Raw genomic sequence first — 16,662 nt, 5'->3', positions numbered from 1 at the left:
CGAACAGATATGTTCCGAAAATTGACGTTGGATGCCCCTGTCTAATGTGTCTGTGACTACGTTTCTTGTCTAAGTATGGGTAAAAGACACTAAAAATCGTTTACACCAAATAGGGGGGTTAAAAAACGGATTTTGTCGCAGATTCACCAATTGGAAATCCATGCATGTCGGGTAAGGATTTCAATTAACAAAATCCGTCGCAAAATCCGTTTTCGGATTTTGTGTTCGATTCGAAATCCGAAGATCCAGATTTTAAGGTCTAAATCCAGATTTCCCAATCGAACGCACCCTAAAAGTACCCACGAGTGACCACGACTGACCACACGTAACTCGTGGTCAGTGGTCACTTAGTTACTTAAGCCCGGTTTACACTACAGATAATTTTTGGCACGGCTCCTGTGAAATTGGCACGGGTGCCAAAAAAGAGCACAGCAAACTTTGTTTACACTACACCATTTTTACCGTACCAAAATTTTTGGGCCCACGTAACTTCTTATGGAGCCATGCGCAGTTCAACTATAATGAAGAAAGTCCACGTGATTTTGTTGGAGAACGTGCCGCCATCTTGAAATGTACTTAAAAAAACCGCTAGCCTATATGAATTAAGGCTCAAATTTGGCCTTGTTCTATCTATACTCGTCAATTCGGTTTAGGAGTCAGTGGGTTTACTAATAGAATTGTCCCCTTTTCGCGTTGTCGTCGAACTCCCTAATGCTTTAAGTAATACTCTTCCAAAGCGCAGTAAGGCGGTTAATTCGCCTGGAGGTATCGTCCCTCTAATGCACGTGGAAGTCAACGAGCGCTCTTAAAATTTTGGCCCAAGTTTTTCGAAGAGATATTACGGGTTTTGTAGTTCATCCTTTCTTTACATTGCACGAATATACCGACAGACGCGTTATTCATCTGATATTGTCACGCGTCTGCACTGTGGACGGGCCGTTTAGCAGGGTATCGATCATGCATAAATAATGTCGGCGTGAACGTTGCCTTATATTAAGCAAAGTTAAACTATCATTGGAGAGTTAAAAATACAATTTTCTAAAATTATCTCTACCGTCCTAAAGTAGAGAAGTCCGTCAGTACTCGAGCAAAACTCTTTTTTAGAAATGTCGTAACATCCTGAGATATTTCACAAAGTGATAAATCCGAGCTTTTTGGTCAGATTGAGAAGGTATTACTCGAAATGTAGGTTTTCGACGAGATTTAAAATATATGGTTTAAATTTGCTATGATATTAAGGGGAACTGTTATGTAACAGTAGGTCTAGTTTCAAAGTTCTTTTAAATGCGTTTTGCAAATGGAAAAAATCTTGTCGAACGTTGACAATAAACAATGGAGTCTCGTCACTTGGAAACAAACTGGTTTGCAGAATGAATGTTTCACTTTGTCAACGTTCTTGTGAATTTTTAATTTTTTCCACGTTATCGCTTTTGTGAGCCTGATCCTACGTGGACATCAAATTCCCTATTATAAGTATCGGTCGCCAGCAAATCTGGGTTTCAGTTCAGTTGCCTCTGCATCTCGAGTGAAGTAGAGCCCTTCGCTTCCTCCATCGAGGAGACCAACTTTTTATCTGGGAAAGGAACAAAAAACACTGAGAATGGATTTTACGTGGTTGACTGGCTTTGCGATCTTATTCGCTTGTGTTTCTTTCAGTCAAGCCGGCGAACAAGACCGAGATCATCTTTCTGTGGGAATTATGATCAAGCCCCAGCACTGCCCGAGAGAAAGCAAAGACGGAGATGTGTTATTGGTTAGATACAACAACACTCTTATCGATCAAACGCAAGTCTTGCCTGTAAGGTGGGTAAAAAATATTTTTTTTAATGTCACTTTGTTCTCCGGCTAAACGTTGTAATTTTAAAGAGATTAAAGATCGCGATTGCGGCAAACGGCGAACGTCGGCTGAAATGTCCGTTTTGCTCCTAATCAAAGAAACTTGTTTGATTTTGACTAATTTTTTTTGCCTGTCAGCTTCAGATATCGAGCAACTTCTTTAAGAGACAAAAGTCAGACAAAGGGAATTCTAATGCTCTTTTGAGAAACATGGCGATTCACGTAAAACCGATATTAATTCTCGCGGTTGTTGTGGCGATGCTGGACGCGCAGACAACATACTTACAACATTGGCCAATTTGCAACATTGATCGAACGAATCCTCCAACTTGAAATGCGAAAGGATTCCAACAAAATTGGCCAAAAGGTTTCGGAATGTTAAGTCGGTTGTTTGCACTCTTAATTGAACTTAGATTTCTGCAACATTCGGATGACTTTTGTCCTTTACTGCGATATATTTTTATGCCGCAGATTTGCGAAAAATCGAAATCGTTGATTGAAGTTTCTATTCCGTGAGTAGCAACTCGCTCGATGCATATGAAGGAAAACAATCAAAACAAGAGAAAAATGTGGGAAAAAGGGTTTCGAATTGAGAATTCATTGCAACATAGCTTACAGTTTTACGCTCTATTAAATCTGGGATTTTGAATGCCATCTTGCGTGGCAAATTTTCGGCAAACTTGAATACTTTAGATGCAGTGGTAAATGCCTGACAAGCGCGGAAATAGCATTTCGATTGGAGATTCAAACACAGGATTTTCTCAAGTGTGTACCGAACTATCGGAAACCAAACCGAGACAACCACGCATGCGGGCACAAAATGTCCTTGCGCATAGCTAACGAGCCACGTGTGCGTTTTTGCATCTTGCATTTCGCAGTATTTAACAGTTTTTAACGAAGAAGTTCATAATCGTACAGTTTTTCCTCTCGAAGAGTTCAGATGAAACGATGCTTGGGCGTAAAAAATACTCTTTTCCTTTGCCAACGTATTTTCACTTATCCTCGACGCAAAATGAGCAATTGTAGGGGACTACGAGTGCACTACGATAAATCTTCCATTCTGTTTCTTCTTTTACCAACGTTTATAATAATCGTTTTGCTGAATAGTAAGCGACCGTTTTACATTCGGAAGGAATTGGGAAATTTTCTGTGATACTGAAACCTTTTGATTATTTTATCTCACAAACATTTAGTTTATCGTTATTTTCTACTCATCAACTAGCATGATGAACTTCATTTAAGTGTCGAGTGTATTTCGCGCGGGGACGCTAATTGGGGACACCGCTGTACCGAAATCAAATCAAATGAAATCAACATATATCAAATCATAGGTTGGTTTATGAGGAGAAGGGAAAACAGGAATACCAGGGAAAAACCTCCCGGAGAAGAGTAGAGAACCAACAAACTCAACTCACACATGATGCTGAGTCTGGGAATCGCAACCGGGCCACATTAGTGGGAGGCGAGTGCTCTCACCACTGCACCATACCTGCTTCTTTAGTAACCATCATGATGTTTTTTCTTTCAACATGAAACTGAGCTCCACACTGACTCTCTTCGCCCAGGTGTACAAAACGGGTACCAACAACACACATACTGCAAAAGACTGGCATCCTAGCCACAGGGAGTAGCAATACCGCTACTGACACGAGTGCAAAATCTTAGCATCAACTTCCTTTGTACTCAATATACGATACAGAGAACCGTTCAGCTTCAAACAATTCTAGACTTAACAATATATCCTTGGTTGTGATGAAGGCACTCATTGAGGACGCTGTACAGAAATCAAATAAAAACAAATCAACACACATCAAATCATAGGTTGGTTTTTGAGGAGAAGGGAAACCCGGAGTACCTGTCAAAAAACCTCTCTGAGCAGAGTAGGTTACCAACAAACTCAACCCACATATGACGCCTAGTCTGGGAACTGAAACCGGATAGCATTGGTGGGAGGCCGTTGCTCTCACCACTAGCACTACGCCGTCCCTGCTCGTAATACTAGGAGTAACAATCAAAACTAATGCAGTTCCTTACCAACCGCAGCAATAACTTCAACAAAAGGCATCTAAAATTCCTTATTTTCTTTTGTTTCTCAGTGAATTTGAATTCACATTAGGTGAGGGTCAAGTCATTGCCGGGTGGGACCTGGGTCTTAGGGACATGTGCGTTGGAGAACTCAGGGAGCTTGTGGTTCCCTCCCAGTACGGATACGGCGAATTCCCTGTGGGCGACAAGATCCCCCCTCGAGCGCTGTTACTTTTTTACGTCGAGCTCTTGAAAATCAGTGACCCTGGTGAGGAAGGTGGCAAACCAAACATGTTCAGAGAGATTGATGTCGATGGAGATGGGATGATTTCACACTCAGAGGTAATTAAAGGATTTGTGAATTTTCATTGACCTTGTCTTATTTCGGAGAAAGCAAAAGATAAGTGCTTTTTGAAGAAATAGCTCTAGGAGAAAGCGGAAGTAGCATCTACAAACTTTAAGGGTCCTCCTGTATAATTCAAAATTTTCTAAGAAAGACATACACCTTATTCCAAAATGGCCGCCGTTTTAGTATTCTTTTGTGTGATTGCAAATTGGCCCTTTTGGCCTCGTTCAAGGTTAAATACGTTTAAAAGCGAGGCCAAAAGGGCCAATTTGCGAGGAAACAAAAGAATACTAAAATGGCGGCCATTTTGGATTAAGATGTAGTCTCACAGATGTGCCGAAATGGTCGCGCCTGTGGCGTTCGTGTCTTGAGTTCGCCCCATAAGACAGCTGAGAGCACAATTTTTGCAACAGGGGCAGACTTAAGCCGGTGAAAATTTAAATCTTTTTGGCAGCTCAAAGATATATCATTCTACTTGATTCTGTTTTAACTGATAATGCAAGTTTCCCGTTGAATCCTTTCTTCGATCTCACGTTAAAGTGAACAAAGTACGCAAAGCAAAACGTTTTTTGTGCTACTGGTTGAGAGAAGCCCCTAATGTTGGAAGAGTAAGTGTAAGTAGTCCTAATCGTCGGACAGTGTTCGGAATCGCACGGTCGGGCTTCCATCGACACCTATGCTATACCGACCGACACCAATGCTTGCTCTATGCATATCGTATTGCTATCCTGAGAGATTGTACATGTTTTTGTTCAAATAATCAAAGGAATCTTACAGCAGGAGCCACACGTAATCCTCGACTGCTTATCTTTTCAAACGCTAAACACTGAGCATAAGGTGGGAATAATTTCCGAAGTAGTAGTTAAAACAGATAAATATTTAAAAGAATGCAAAGAATTGTTCGCTAGGTACGCAGTCATTTATCACGTTTCAATTCGTGCCGACCTCGCGAGCAAGGTAGACATTTTTTTTTTGCCCTAACTTAACTTTTGGCATGATTTTTCCCGCCTTTGACTGAGGGGCAGCAAGCCTGAACGGCTAAGGGCTACATTATATGGCAGCCCAAGGAAAATGATGTTAAATGCCCTCTTTTGTATCGATTCTGGGGTTTTGCTCAGATAAGCCGGACTAGTATGACATCATCTTGTGACATCACCTTGTTTTATTGTAGGTTGCAGGGTACCTGAGGCGAGAGGGACTATCGCATGGCGAGGGCGAAGAAAGCCACGACGCCGTGATGCAAGAAATCTTCCACGAAGAAGACAAGAACAAGGATGGCTTCATTTCTCATGATGAATTCCAAGGATTAAAACACGGAGAGCTATAGATAGAATTATCAGCGGAAGAAGTTTTATCAATGCAAGAATAAAGTATCTGTGAACTGAGACGTTTCAATTGCAGCTAAAAAGAGGAAGAAACATTTTTCATCGCATGTTGTTCTCATTCTGTTTAGTGTTCCGCGCATTTTGAGTAAAGCGCGTTGGTTAAAACAACCTATAAGCATCCAATTTTAATAAAGATCTTAAATTTTGGACGATCCCATGTTGCTCTCTTTTAGAAATCTTTTAAATGTTCGATTGTTCTCGATGTAAACAAGGCGCGAAGTGCACCTTTCAAGAGCGCCCTGACTCCACTGCAGATCGAATAATAAGGATGGGAAATTGAAAGTTCTCAAATTTCACTCGCCTTCGGCTCGTGTAATTTTGAGAACTTTCAAAATCTGGAAATATACTAGCAAGTTCAAAATCTGCTTGACAGGGTTCGTGCTGGATTTTGTATATACAATTCCAGGGGTATTCAAGGAGTTTTCGAGAACCAGAGTTTTCACGGAGTGTTTGAATAAAGGTTTCTATGCCATACATCGTGTTTCAGTGTTTTCTTTTCTGAAAAAGCCTACCTTGATATTCTTTCCCATGTCCTGCGGTTTAAGTACTCGCACAGGGATTTTAATTTTTGCAGTTAATCTTTCCCCAATAGTGAAATTTAGGCTCAATTTTTAAATGTCTCTTTAACTTAGCATGATGCAATGTCAACAATTTTCACCCAAGCAAAATTTCAATAACTTTTCAAGCAGTTTCCCACCAAATCCCTTTTTTCAAGAGCTTTTCAAGCGTCCTTCAAGTCCAAAATTAAATTCCAGGGCTTTTCAAGGGGTAGCACGAACCCTGTTATTATATACTCAACAAAATATCGCGTTTCTGGTTGGTCAATAAGGAATGCATAAATAGGTTATAAAGTGTGGTGCGGAGGTTGCTATGGAAACAAAGCCAAGAAGAGATTTTGTTGAGTGTATAGTAAATAAACCTTCACGACCATCACAGTACCCTGGTCCCAGAGGTTCTTCTTGAGCCGCGAAACAGTGAAGACGAGTCCCGAAGCGGCGAGAAGAGAAAAACCTCAGGTTACCTTGGACTTGAATCTCACTCTCACGCAGACACCAGCTGTCAAACGCGGCAAATTGATAATTGCAAAAGGGACCAATGGCAACTTAGCAATCACGTGTCCTCTCGGTATTACCATTCAAACGAACCAATCAGATTGATTTGCGTGTTTGTAAAAAATATCAACCAATCCGAGTCTGAGGGTCAGATCTTGTCTCTGGCGTCTGCATGAAAGTGAGATTTAAGTCCAAGGTTACCAAAAGTTATTCTCTTCTCGCCGCTTCGCGACTCGACTTCGCCTCTTCGCGGTTCTCTCGCGGCTCAAGAAAAACCTCTGGGACCAGGGTACCATCACAGGCTGAAATGTACTGATGACGTAAGCTCAAATGGAGAAAAAAGGTGATGACGTGCAACGAGTGAGTTGTGGAATGTGACCTGTGTTTTAGACCCGCAGAAAAGGTGATCAAATGTACTCGTTATCGTTCCCTTGCCGCATGTTAGGTAAAAACATGGACGATTCCGCACGTGTTTTGCGGTTGGACAATCAGTCCCGCCAAAAGTTGTCGCTTGCATCATTCTCTTCGCGCACGGTATTGGCATTTGTCATTGTATGTAATAATTCTTTCTTCGCTATAGCTTCTAAAATCAGAATCATAGTTATTAGAGGGGAATGGTTATGAAACCCGACAAATTTCTTTGTGGTAGGTTTTTGTTCTCTTGTTTGGCCTTGACCGTGCACAAAACACAATAGTTGTTTACTCCGTATTGAGGAACTAACCAATAGAAACGTGTTGGTTACGTAATTCATGCATAGTGTATGAGCGCAAAACAAAAGATTGTGCACGGTCGTGGACTTTCCAACCTAAATCTTGGCATCTTTGTTTGCTCCTTTGATGTTTGCCGAGCTGCCAAACCATTCCCCTCTTATTAACTATGTCAGAATGTGAAACGAAGAATGCCATATTTCACCCCAGGACTTGTCAGTTTTCTTTCTATTTTAAATGCCGTGCCAAAAAATACAAATTAAGGCTCGAACAACGTCGCCCTGATTCAGGCACCAATTCAACCTCAAAGAGCATTCGGATTTTTTCCGAGTGTCCCCGAGTCTCAATCGAAAAAATATAATCTCTTCCCTTCATTTATCGGGGTTAACAACTAAAATCTCCCTCCTAAAATGCTACATTTCGACAAATTCAGGCCGAAAGGTATCTCCTGTAGCTCAGTGGTAGAGGATCAAAAGGTCGTAGGTTCGACTCCTGCGAAGCAGCACTCGGATTTTTTCCGAGTCCAGGTGATCTGGTGACGTAATTCGGAGGAATGGAGAGAAAAATGTTAACGCCTAATCCCACAACCGCGCGCGGCCTTATTTTCGAATTCAACATGGCAGTGGCCAGAGGTTAGATCTTGTCGGGTCTACTTGAATGTTCATCCAGTAACAGGAAATGTGGTAGACACGTAATGATCTGTTGAGATTTGGCGATGGTAATACTGCAGGGAGTTTGGAAACAACACCTAAGGCCGCGCGCGGTTGTGGGATACGGCGTTAAAATTTTTCTTCCCAGTCCTCCAAATTTCGTCACCAGATCACCTGGTATCCACAAGACATCATCGAAGAAATACATCTCTTCGCTCCATTTATCACGGTTACCAACTCACATCTCCTTCCTTACAAGAGCGAAAAGCTCCTTTTCGATAATGCTTCCGCAAGTCTGCTATAGCTCAGTGGTAAGCATCCGAATTACTGGGTTCGTACTATACGAGATTTTAAAATTCCAGGAGTTTTCCAGGGTATAAACAAAAGAGGAATCCAGGAGCCCAAACTTAGAAATTTCACATCAATTTTCCTTCAGAACAAGTTACATACTAAGTCAAAGTGTATGTAGCTACTGTAAAATAGAGAAACTCTTTCATAGTTTTCTTACTCAGTTTTTCTTAACATCGAATTCAACATCAGTAAACCTTAGCTCCTCAGCTTTTTTATTTACAAACTGCATTTTTTGAAAAAACAAAAAAACATTAAAAAAATATATTTTTAAATACTACAACAAATTTTCTAGGAGTTGATGCCAACATTGAATTTTCAAGGAGTTTTCCAGGGCCCTGGAAGAAATTTTCAAAAATTCAGGACTTTCCAGGAATTCCAGGGGTACTGCCCTGAACTACTGGGTACTGGGTACTGAACCTTGGAACTAGTAATCGAACGGATTTTTTCCGGTTATCCCCGAGTCACCATCGGAAAAAATATTTACCGGGAACAATATTGCCACCTACTTCAAGTTTCAAGTTTACTTTTTAAAAACAAATTTAAAGTTATAATATAAACTTCACGCGTGTGGCAATGATAATCGACATCAATGAAACAGTAAAGAATATGAATGGTTCAATGAAAAAAAAGATCGTGTTGCGATACAGATGGATAAGGGTTCAAACGTGCGTTCGATTGACCCTATCCCGGAATAAGAATACGTGGAGTGACAAAACGATATTTTTGGCATTTGGAAACAACAAGGATAATAAAGATATGTTTAAAATAGCATTTTAGCAGGTGTTTGACAATGTTAATGTGAATCTGCGTGAAAACGAAGGATTTCTAACTTCTATTCCGTGCATTGCTATTTATTCTGGAATACGGTCAATCGAACGCACCCCAATTAATGGTGACTGCCACAGCATCGTCAACGCCACAAAACTGCTCTACTCTGATAAACAACATCGTAAAATAACTAGATTTAAGGTTTTCCGACAACGGGAGATGCAAAAGTGGATGTTTTAGTCTATATCTTTACTTCAAACTCGTTCAAACCCATCGAGTTATGAACACCTGGGCCATATGTTGCAAGATGAACGAGATGAAATATTCGCAAAGTATTTACGAACTTTAGATTGGAGTAGCAATTATTAGTTTTCACACACGTGATCCGCCGCCATGTTTCTTTGCTGAACCTAAACAATAAGAAAATATCTGCACAAGAAATAGAGGATATTACATGGCCGCGCGGGGATACGAATTTTATCTCCGAGTGCTGAAAGTATCTCTCACGAGTGAGCGAAGCGAACGAGTGAGAGATACTTTCAGCACGAGAAGATAAAATTCGTATCCCCAAGCGGCCATGTAATGTTCTGTTTATTATATAACCGTCAGGACATGGCGCCGTGACGTCACGCTATGACGCCAACCACGGGTTTCCAAAATCAGAGTTAGTAGTCCCCTCTTCTAACTCTGCCGAAACGAAGGACCACTTATTTTGACGATGGTCGTTTTAAAACGTTCTCAAGACAAAGAATAATAAAATAATGACCTTGAGAAGTTTTCCTTTTGAAGATAAAGAGATCAGATAATTCGTAGGTTGACGTTTAAAGTTTGTGGTATTCGACGTGTGTTTGTTAGTCAAGTCAGCCAAGACACCCTCCCAATTCCCAAAGGTCCGAATGGCCTGGATTCTCAAAACATGAAATAAGTTAGAAGACACAGTGGACATGAAATCGCATCAAATTGCTGGTTTTAACGCGTACCTGAAAAACAGAAAGAAAAGCTGTCAGAGTTATGAACTATTTCAGATGCGAATGAAATAAATCACCGAAAAAACTATCATTTTGGACTAAGGGTACATTAGGAAAGCGGTTAGAGTTGTTTTAGCGTTGTTAAGACAGTGACCTGTAAATCTGATCTGTGACCTGCAAAAACTACCTGCCGAGAAATTGCAGGAAACAAGGCCTTAATGAGAGCAGTCTTCTGTATCATTTTGTTTCCAATATGCACAACTAATCGAAGATAACATGAATCAATGACTTCTCTTTTTGTGTCAATGAGATTCACCACAAAGCTACTCACATTTTAACTCCATACAACTCTCTGGGAAACTTCTTCTGTACTTCTTCTTCAAGTAAAATTAGGGAAGACTTTGAAAACAACTCTTTGAGCTTCTTGTCAGATCTTAAGTTTAATAGAGAAAACTTTTTTGTAAGGTTTAAAAATTAACATTGGTCGAGAAAAGTGCACTGCTTATCCCGGAAGGGGGCCGGGGAACTCCCATATAAAAAGGACGGGAGTGGTCATCAGAAATTTCGAGAAGAAGCCCTAAGAGATATTAAACCAAGATCCTGTCTTGTGGGCGTGGCATGAAATTTTTTTCACCCCTAATACGTACCAAATTATGGATTTTAATTCTAAGACAAATTAAAAATTAGTTAATTGTCAAATGACTCCTGTCATAATTTTACGGCTCAATACCCTAAAAGGTACTGCTAAAGCTCCTGCTGTGCACCTTTTGAGGCTGAACACTCTAAGAGGAACCAAAAACTGCTTTTTTAATCCCTAAAAGGTATAACAAGTACCCCCATCCTTTTTATGTGGGAGTTTCCCCCCTCTGGGTGCTTATAAGTGATCATCGTTTGGGAGCAGGGGTGGCCCAGTGGTGAAAGCACTCGCCTCTCAGCAATGCAGCCTGGGTTTGATTGCCAGACTTGGCGTCATATGTGTGTCGAGTTTGTTGGTTCTCTACTCTGCACTGAGAGGTTTTTTTCTCCGGTTACTATGGTTAATTTTCCCTTCTCCTCAAAAACCAACCTATGATTTGATGTGTTGATTTGTGTTGATTTCTGTGCAGTGTCCCAAATTAATGTCTTAGCGCTTAAAGTGCCTATCACCTCAACACACTTTTTCAATATATTTATTCTCCGAAATCATCCCAAATACATGGTGTTGTTTTTAGAACATTTAGATTGAAATTTCACTCTTTCATTGGCTTTGAAAAATGGGAAAAGTGGTCATACCGTGATTAATAACCGAGCAATGAAAGGGAATGGGTCCGATACCGGGTTGATGTCACAAATTAATTTGCATCGCTGTTTTCAAAGAACTGCCTCAATGCAAATTAATTTGTGACGTCAACCCGGTATCGAACCCATTCTCCTTCATTGCTCGGTTATGGATCAAAGTATGATCACTTTTCTTGTTTTTGAAAGCCAATAAAAGAGTGAAATTTCAATCAAAAGGTTCTATAAACAACACCATGTATTTGGGATGATTTCGGAGAATAAAAAAAGCGGAAAAGTGTGTTGAGGTGATAGGCACTTTAATACACTTGACACTAAAATAAAGATTATTATTATTATCATTATTATTCTTATTATTATGTCTATTAATTATTGTTATTATTATTAGCCCTGATACCTTGTCACGCTGCTATCCTGGGAGTCTAAATCAACTCCAGTTTTTGTTATGTTCTCTTTGACACATATAAGTCCATTAGGTGACAGGCCTAACTGGCATCGCTTGAAAAAATCCACAAAATCCTCTGTTAAAAAAAAGAGAGGAGAAAAAAATAAGTATAGCCATGATGTCACAAAGATCCTTTTTTCCATTTTATTACCTGTAAGAAATACGCTACAATTTTCGACTTGAAATAGTTCTCCATTAACTACCACCCTTGTACCCCAGTTTCTCAAAGGCAAGTCCACAGCAGGGGTGACAAATGGTAAAATCCATGACTTGCCTCTAGAGACGCCGAGACTCTTCTTTGCGAATTCAAGACGGAGACCAAAACATGCAAGACTTCACACTGAAATAAATGCAATATAAACAAGCCTTCGAGACTCTTTTCAAAAGGCTTTCAAGATTTCAAGATAGGATGAAAAGTTTGCGAGTGCCGAGATTTTGGAGGTACCATTCGCCACCCCTAACAGTCTTGCTTTTATACACAGTGTCCTTCCAATTATTGAATTTAAATGTCATATTTCTCATGAGTACCAAACACACACATCAGTAAGAAAAGTCATTTTAGCATAAAAAAATAAATGATATTATTACTGCTCTTCCATCATTTCGAGTGAATGGTAAGTTAAAAAAAACTCATTAATAATTCATGAACCTAACAGCCTATCAAAACATTGATAAACCCTCATTAGAATTGTTTACGTAAAGAGTAGTAATGACGCCTGGCTTGTTTTTCTTGTATGCTAACATCTTCCCCTTAAATTTTGAACCTTTGCTCGACTCCAGAGGGACACCCTTTTTGTGGAAGCTAATTTTAAAATTGCCATAAAGGAACAAAAAGGAATGCAAAAAAGGAAATAATTAAAGCTCTAAATTAATTATAAACAAGGTAATCAAATTTGTTTTGGACTTCTAATCAAAACACAAAAAGCAAACTGTATTAATTAATAATGAACCTCAGATTCTGTGCTACAAACACATACTGACCATCTGTTAAGTGTCCCAATACCCACTGGCACCAGATGACACTGTATCTCCCAGACTCTGGTTCAAAGTCCTGGAAAACAACCAAGGAAAATAAGTTATAAATGTTATGCTAAGATAACAGTTATTATAATAAAATGTAACAATAATTATTATAATACATGTACCTTGATTAAAATTTCAAGATTATATAGTTAAGCACAAGTGGAGTAGTAATTAATTATAATAAGCTATTCATACCTAAAGTAGCCCCAACTGATGAGTAAATTTGTCTGACAAAGTAAAATCTATAAGTCCCACTCTCAAGAGGTAATGGGTTATTACTGTATTTAAATTTACATTAATTAATTAATTAATTAATGCTAATTTAGAAATAGAGAAAGAGGATTACAAGATTACCCTAAGTAGAACACTAGTGCACATGTAGCATCTCTTGTAACCTGCCATTGTTTGCTATTGAAAGCAGTTTCTATAATTATTTTTAAGTCTAAGTCATTCTCTTAATTGTTTAGACGTCTGCTTTTGGCTAGGGTAGTGAGCTAATCTCATATTATACATTACGAGAGCTGCTACATCACCCAGGTAGAACCTCTCAGTGCAGAACAGAGAACCAACAAACTCGAGTTGCACCTCGGGTTGAGTCCAGAGTCCATGCCTCCTCCCCCCGGTCCACCTTCCCTCGGTAAAAGATAAGTGCGCTCAGTCTACCGCGCCAATGCTGGCCCAACTGATTAAAAGCATGTGACCACCTATAACCTTTTTGGCCATAAAGGCCCAGTAATGTTGAGCACAAGCGATGAAAGGAAAAACACAAAAAGATCCTTCACCTTTCCAGATTAATTAATGCAAACAAATGAATGCATATACCTGAAGTCCTTGACAGTAGAAATGTCCCACCCTATCTTTTTTTTCAGCCTAAAAAAAAAATCAACATCATCATCATTAGTGTCACTTATCATAGCCATGCCGTCATCATTAACTTTGCAGGCACGTAGCTGAACTTAAAGGGAACTCGAAAGTAGACAGACATTGTTCGCCGTTTCACCCCTGAGGGTAACTTCTCTATTGACAAGTAAAATTGTCTGGAATTAGACAGAGTAACATTCACTCCTATGAGGCGAGGGGTTAAATAAAATATTAAATATATAATATTCACTTACCAAAAAATCTTTGGCTTTTTCAACAAAGTCTGGGTTCTGTTCTACTATGTCCACTGTCTCAAATAATGGTAACAGCAAGTTCTTTGTCACACGGCCAATGCCAGCACCACAGTCTAAAAACATTCACAACATTTTCTGATTTCGATTGGCTCAGATTCAGCACAGAACTTACTACTAATATTGACTGCCTCACAATGGGAAGTATGAGGCAATGATGACACATTAGGCCACTAGCTTCTGAAACATCAAATGGCTGATATCGTAAGTTAGACTGGTTTCATAAGAATTGAGGAACTTCGGGGAAATTGCTGGAGATCTGACATTATCACAGCTTCACCCTCCCAAGGGATCACATGAAACAACCAGGCACATTTTCAAACAGCTGTGAAGGTATAATATGGGATTGATCGGTACAGTAACTGGTATAAGTGATGTTTCCAGTGTTCTCAGAGTTGTACGAGCCTTTATGGGCGAAGTGTTAGGTCATCATTCTCTTTTTGGCTGTGTTTTAAGACCTTGTTCAACCTTTGTTCACACTTTTCCCTGCCCTCCCACAATGTTGTTTGCCAAATGGGTTCAGAAACTCACTTGCAAACAACATTGTGAGGGGAGCGTAAGGCATGAAAGCTCCAGATCTGTATATTTGGTACTGTTTCAAGGTATTTTGGAAATAAACCAGGTTTGTCAGTTGGATTACTGTTATGCGTTATCGACACTACATGTGGCCACTTTACTTTTTTTTTTCTAATGTGCTTTGGAGATACACCGTGTGGAGATGAATAAAGATAAATTCAGTAACAACTACCAAGACAAAGTTACGCTGTACAGTATGGTGGTTTTTCCTATAATTATTACGTACATGCTGAAGAAAATACAAAATAATGTACTATTTCTTGTTTTTTAATGTCAATTGTAGAACATTGGTGACAACCTGACAGTAAGAGATAATTATAGGATGAATAATTGCAGAAGGATGAGCCACTTGCATGAATTTCAAGGAAAAATGGAGCTTGATGAAGTTGGCCAACATGACTGTTTACTAATTAACTGTCACTGCAGATTCAACTTACCTAAGGCAACAGAAGGTTTTATTTTCAATGTTAGTGAGTTCTCGACAGCATCTGTTGGATTGATTCGTCGCTGTTTAGGAGATTTCTCTTCAAGTTTATCTGGGAGCTAAATCAGCAAAATGTTCTTTATTTCAGTCTGAACATTGTGCATATAAATCTTATTTTATATTTTACTATGCCGGGATTTCTGAATAATGCATGAAATCCACCTCCCCCAAATTGTCATGTTTGCCATGAGGGAGTTAACTGTCATTGAACACTTTTGAACAAACTATTGAAAATGACTATTAAGTTACAGAAGTTTGCCATGATTTTTTCTCAATAAACAAAAGCACAAGCTCAGCTAAATTTATGTCACTCAATCCTGAAGACTCGGATTGACCAACCAGCCAGTGCATTAAAATCACAATCTTCTGTGTTTTGACTTTGGCATTATGTGCAACAGGCAATTGCAACACTACCTTAATAACATAACAAGGAACAGCAATATTAATGATAGATTTTGAAAACAAAACATCTTAATTTTTTTGTCTCGGTAATGGAAAATGAAATTCTCCCACCGCTATTTTTTGTATAGGGTTAAACTATAAATCATATTAAAACTAATAGATTGAACTATTTGAATAAAGTTTTAGTTTTTTGGTATTTAATAGTGCCTGTTAGTCTTGAGGCCTCAAATTCAGAACGACTGAGTCTGCTGCAGAAGCTCCTACCCCTTCACTTTATTGCAAAAATAACCGCACTTTGTTGCATCTTAGCCACCAATGAATGCACTCTAATACTGTATGACGAATTTTTGAGATGTTAAGAATTGAAAGAAATATCGCGCACCAAAGTCGAAACTCTCATCTCATACTTAATTTGGGCTGAAAAAGTGCCATAATTTAATCAGTCTCTGAAGACAAATGAAAAATTCCTCACAGGGTATTTGGGGTGGTATAAGTAAGAACAGGAGGTCCGATAAGTTGTAATTTTGGCGTCAAAATAAACCCCTAGAAAATCGGGGTTGAAGTTTTGCTTGCAGTTCACGGTTTGCAGAATAACTCCATGCCCTACTTGAAAGCCAATTATGCTGACCCAATCAGCATCAGGCACGTGCTAAGGTAGCAGATTGCATGTGAAGGCTGCCAATTGGTACCCAATCCTTTCACGTGTGATTGACATGATACGTCAATCATTTTTCGCGTGCAGATTATGGTGCGAAACAAAGAACAGCGATTTTAGGGGTTATAAAATTAATTTTTCAAATGTTTTCTTTGGGAAAATATACTTCACAGCCCACTGATTCAAGATTTGCAAAAAAATTTGAGCGAGACATCCAAATTTACCTTTACCGAGACCTTAAGTCACTAAGTTTCCCTATGTTTTAAAGTCTTCTATGAATTAATTTTGTCATATCATCCATAAAGTTAGCTGATTAACCACTATTTCTTGGAATTTTGCCATGACTTGACCAATAAAAATGTTATTGGTAGTTTAAACAAAAGTGAAAAATAACTCATTATAGTTTCACAAATGGCAATTTGTGTAGACTAAGTATGATATAAAGCTACACCACTACTGTAACTGACAGTCTCAGAGTGTATTACCTCTAAAAATCTCTCCAAAAATCTTTTGGAATGTGTTATGTCTGTTGTCGAAATGT

General features: G+C 39.2%; 2 protein-coding genes across 2 annotated transcripts in view; one reads left to right on the top strand and one right to left on the bottom strand.

The window, feature by feature from the left end:
- The first annotated feature begins 1,408 nt into the window (after window positions 1-1,408).
- LOC137984668 (peptidyl-prolyl cis-trans isomerase FKBP2-like) lies at window positions 1,409-5,744 on the top strand. Its single transcript, XM_068831905.1, has 3 exons — window positions 1,409-1,803; window positions 3,933-4,203; window positions 5,379-5,744. The coding sequence occupies exons 1-3, from the start codon at window positions 1,601-1,603 to the stop codon at window positions 5,532-5,534; spliced, it is 630 nt and encodes a 209-aa protein (XP_068688006.1). The 5' UTR covers window positions 1,409-1,600; the 3' UTR covers window positions 5,535-5,744.
- A 2,802-nt stretch (window positions 5,745-8,546) lies between these two features.
- Window positions 8,547-16,662, bottom strand: part of LOC137985591 (N-terminal Xaa-Pro-Lys N-methyltransferase 1-B-like) — an 11,635-nt gene continuing 3,519 nt past the window's right edge. The window contains exons 2-9 of the mRNA XM_068833220.1: window positions 16,607-16,662; window positions 15,018-15,123; window positions 13,948-14,060; window positions 13,655-13,702; window positions 12,791-12,860; window positions 11,762-11,885; window positions 10,421-10,522; window positions 8,547-10,101 (exon numbers count right to left, since the gene is read on the bottom strand). The exon at window positions 16,607-16,662 is cut by the window's right edge and continues 43 nt beyond it. Coding sequence (XP_068689321.1) covers window positions 10,077-10,101; window positions 10,421-10,522; window positions 11,762-11,885; window positions 12,791-12,860; window positions 13,655-13,702; window positions 13,948-14,060; window positions 15,018-15,123; window positions 16,607-16,662 — 644 coding nt within the window. The 3' untranslated portion in view covers window positions 8,547-10,076. The remainder of the gene's footprint in view (window positions 10,102-10,420; window positions 10,523-11,761; window positions 11,886-12,790; window positions 12,861-13,654; window positions 13,703-13,947; window positions 14,061-15,017; window positions 15,124-16,606) is intronic.

This window comes from Montipora foliosa, chromosome 14 (assembly GCF_036669935.1).
Source record: "Montipora foliosa isolate CH-2021 chromosome 14, ASM3666993v2, whole genome shotgun sequence".
Taxonomy (NCBI): Eukaryota; Metazoa; Cnidaria; class Anthozoa; order Scleractinia; family Acroporidae; genus Montipora; species Montipora foliosa.
This window is presented reverse-complemented; position numbering and strand designations above follow the sequence as displayed.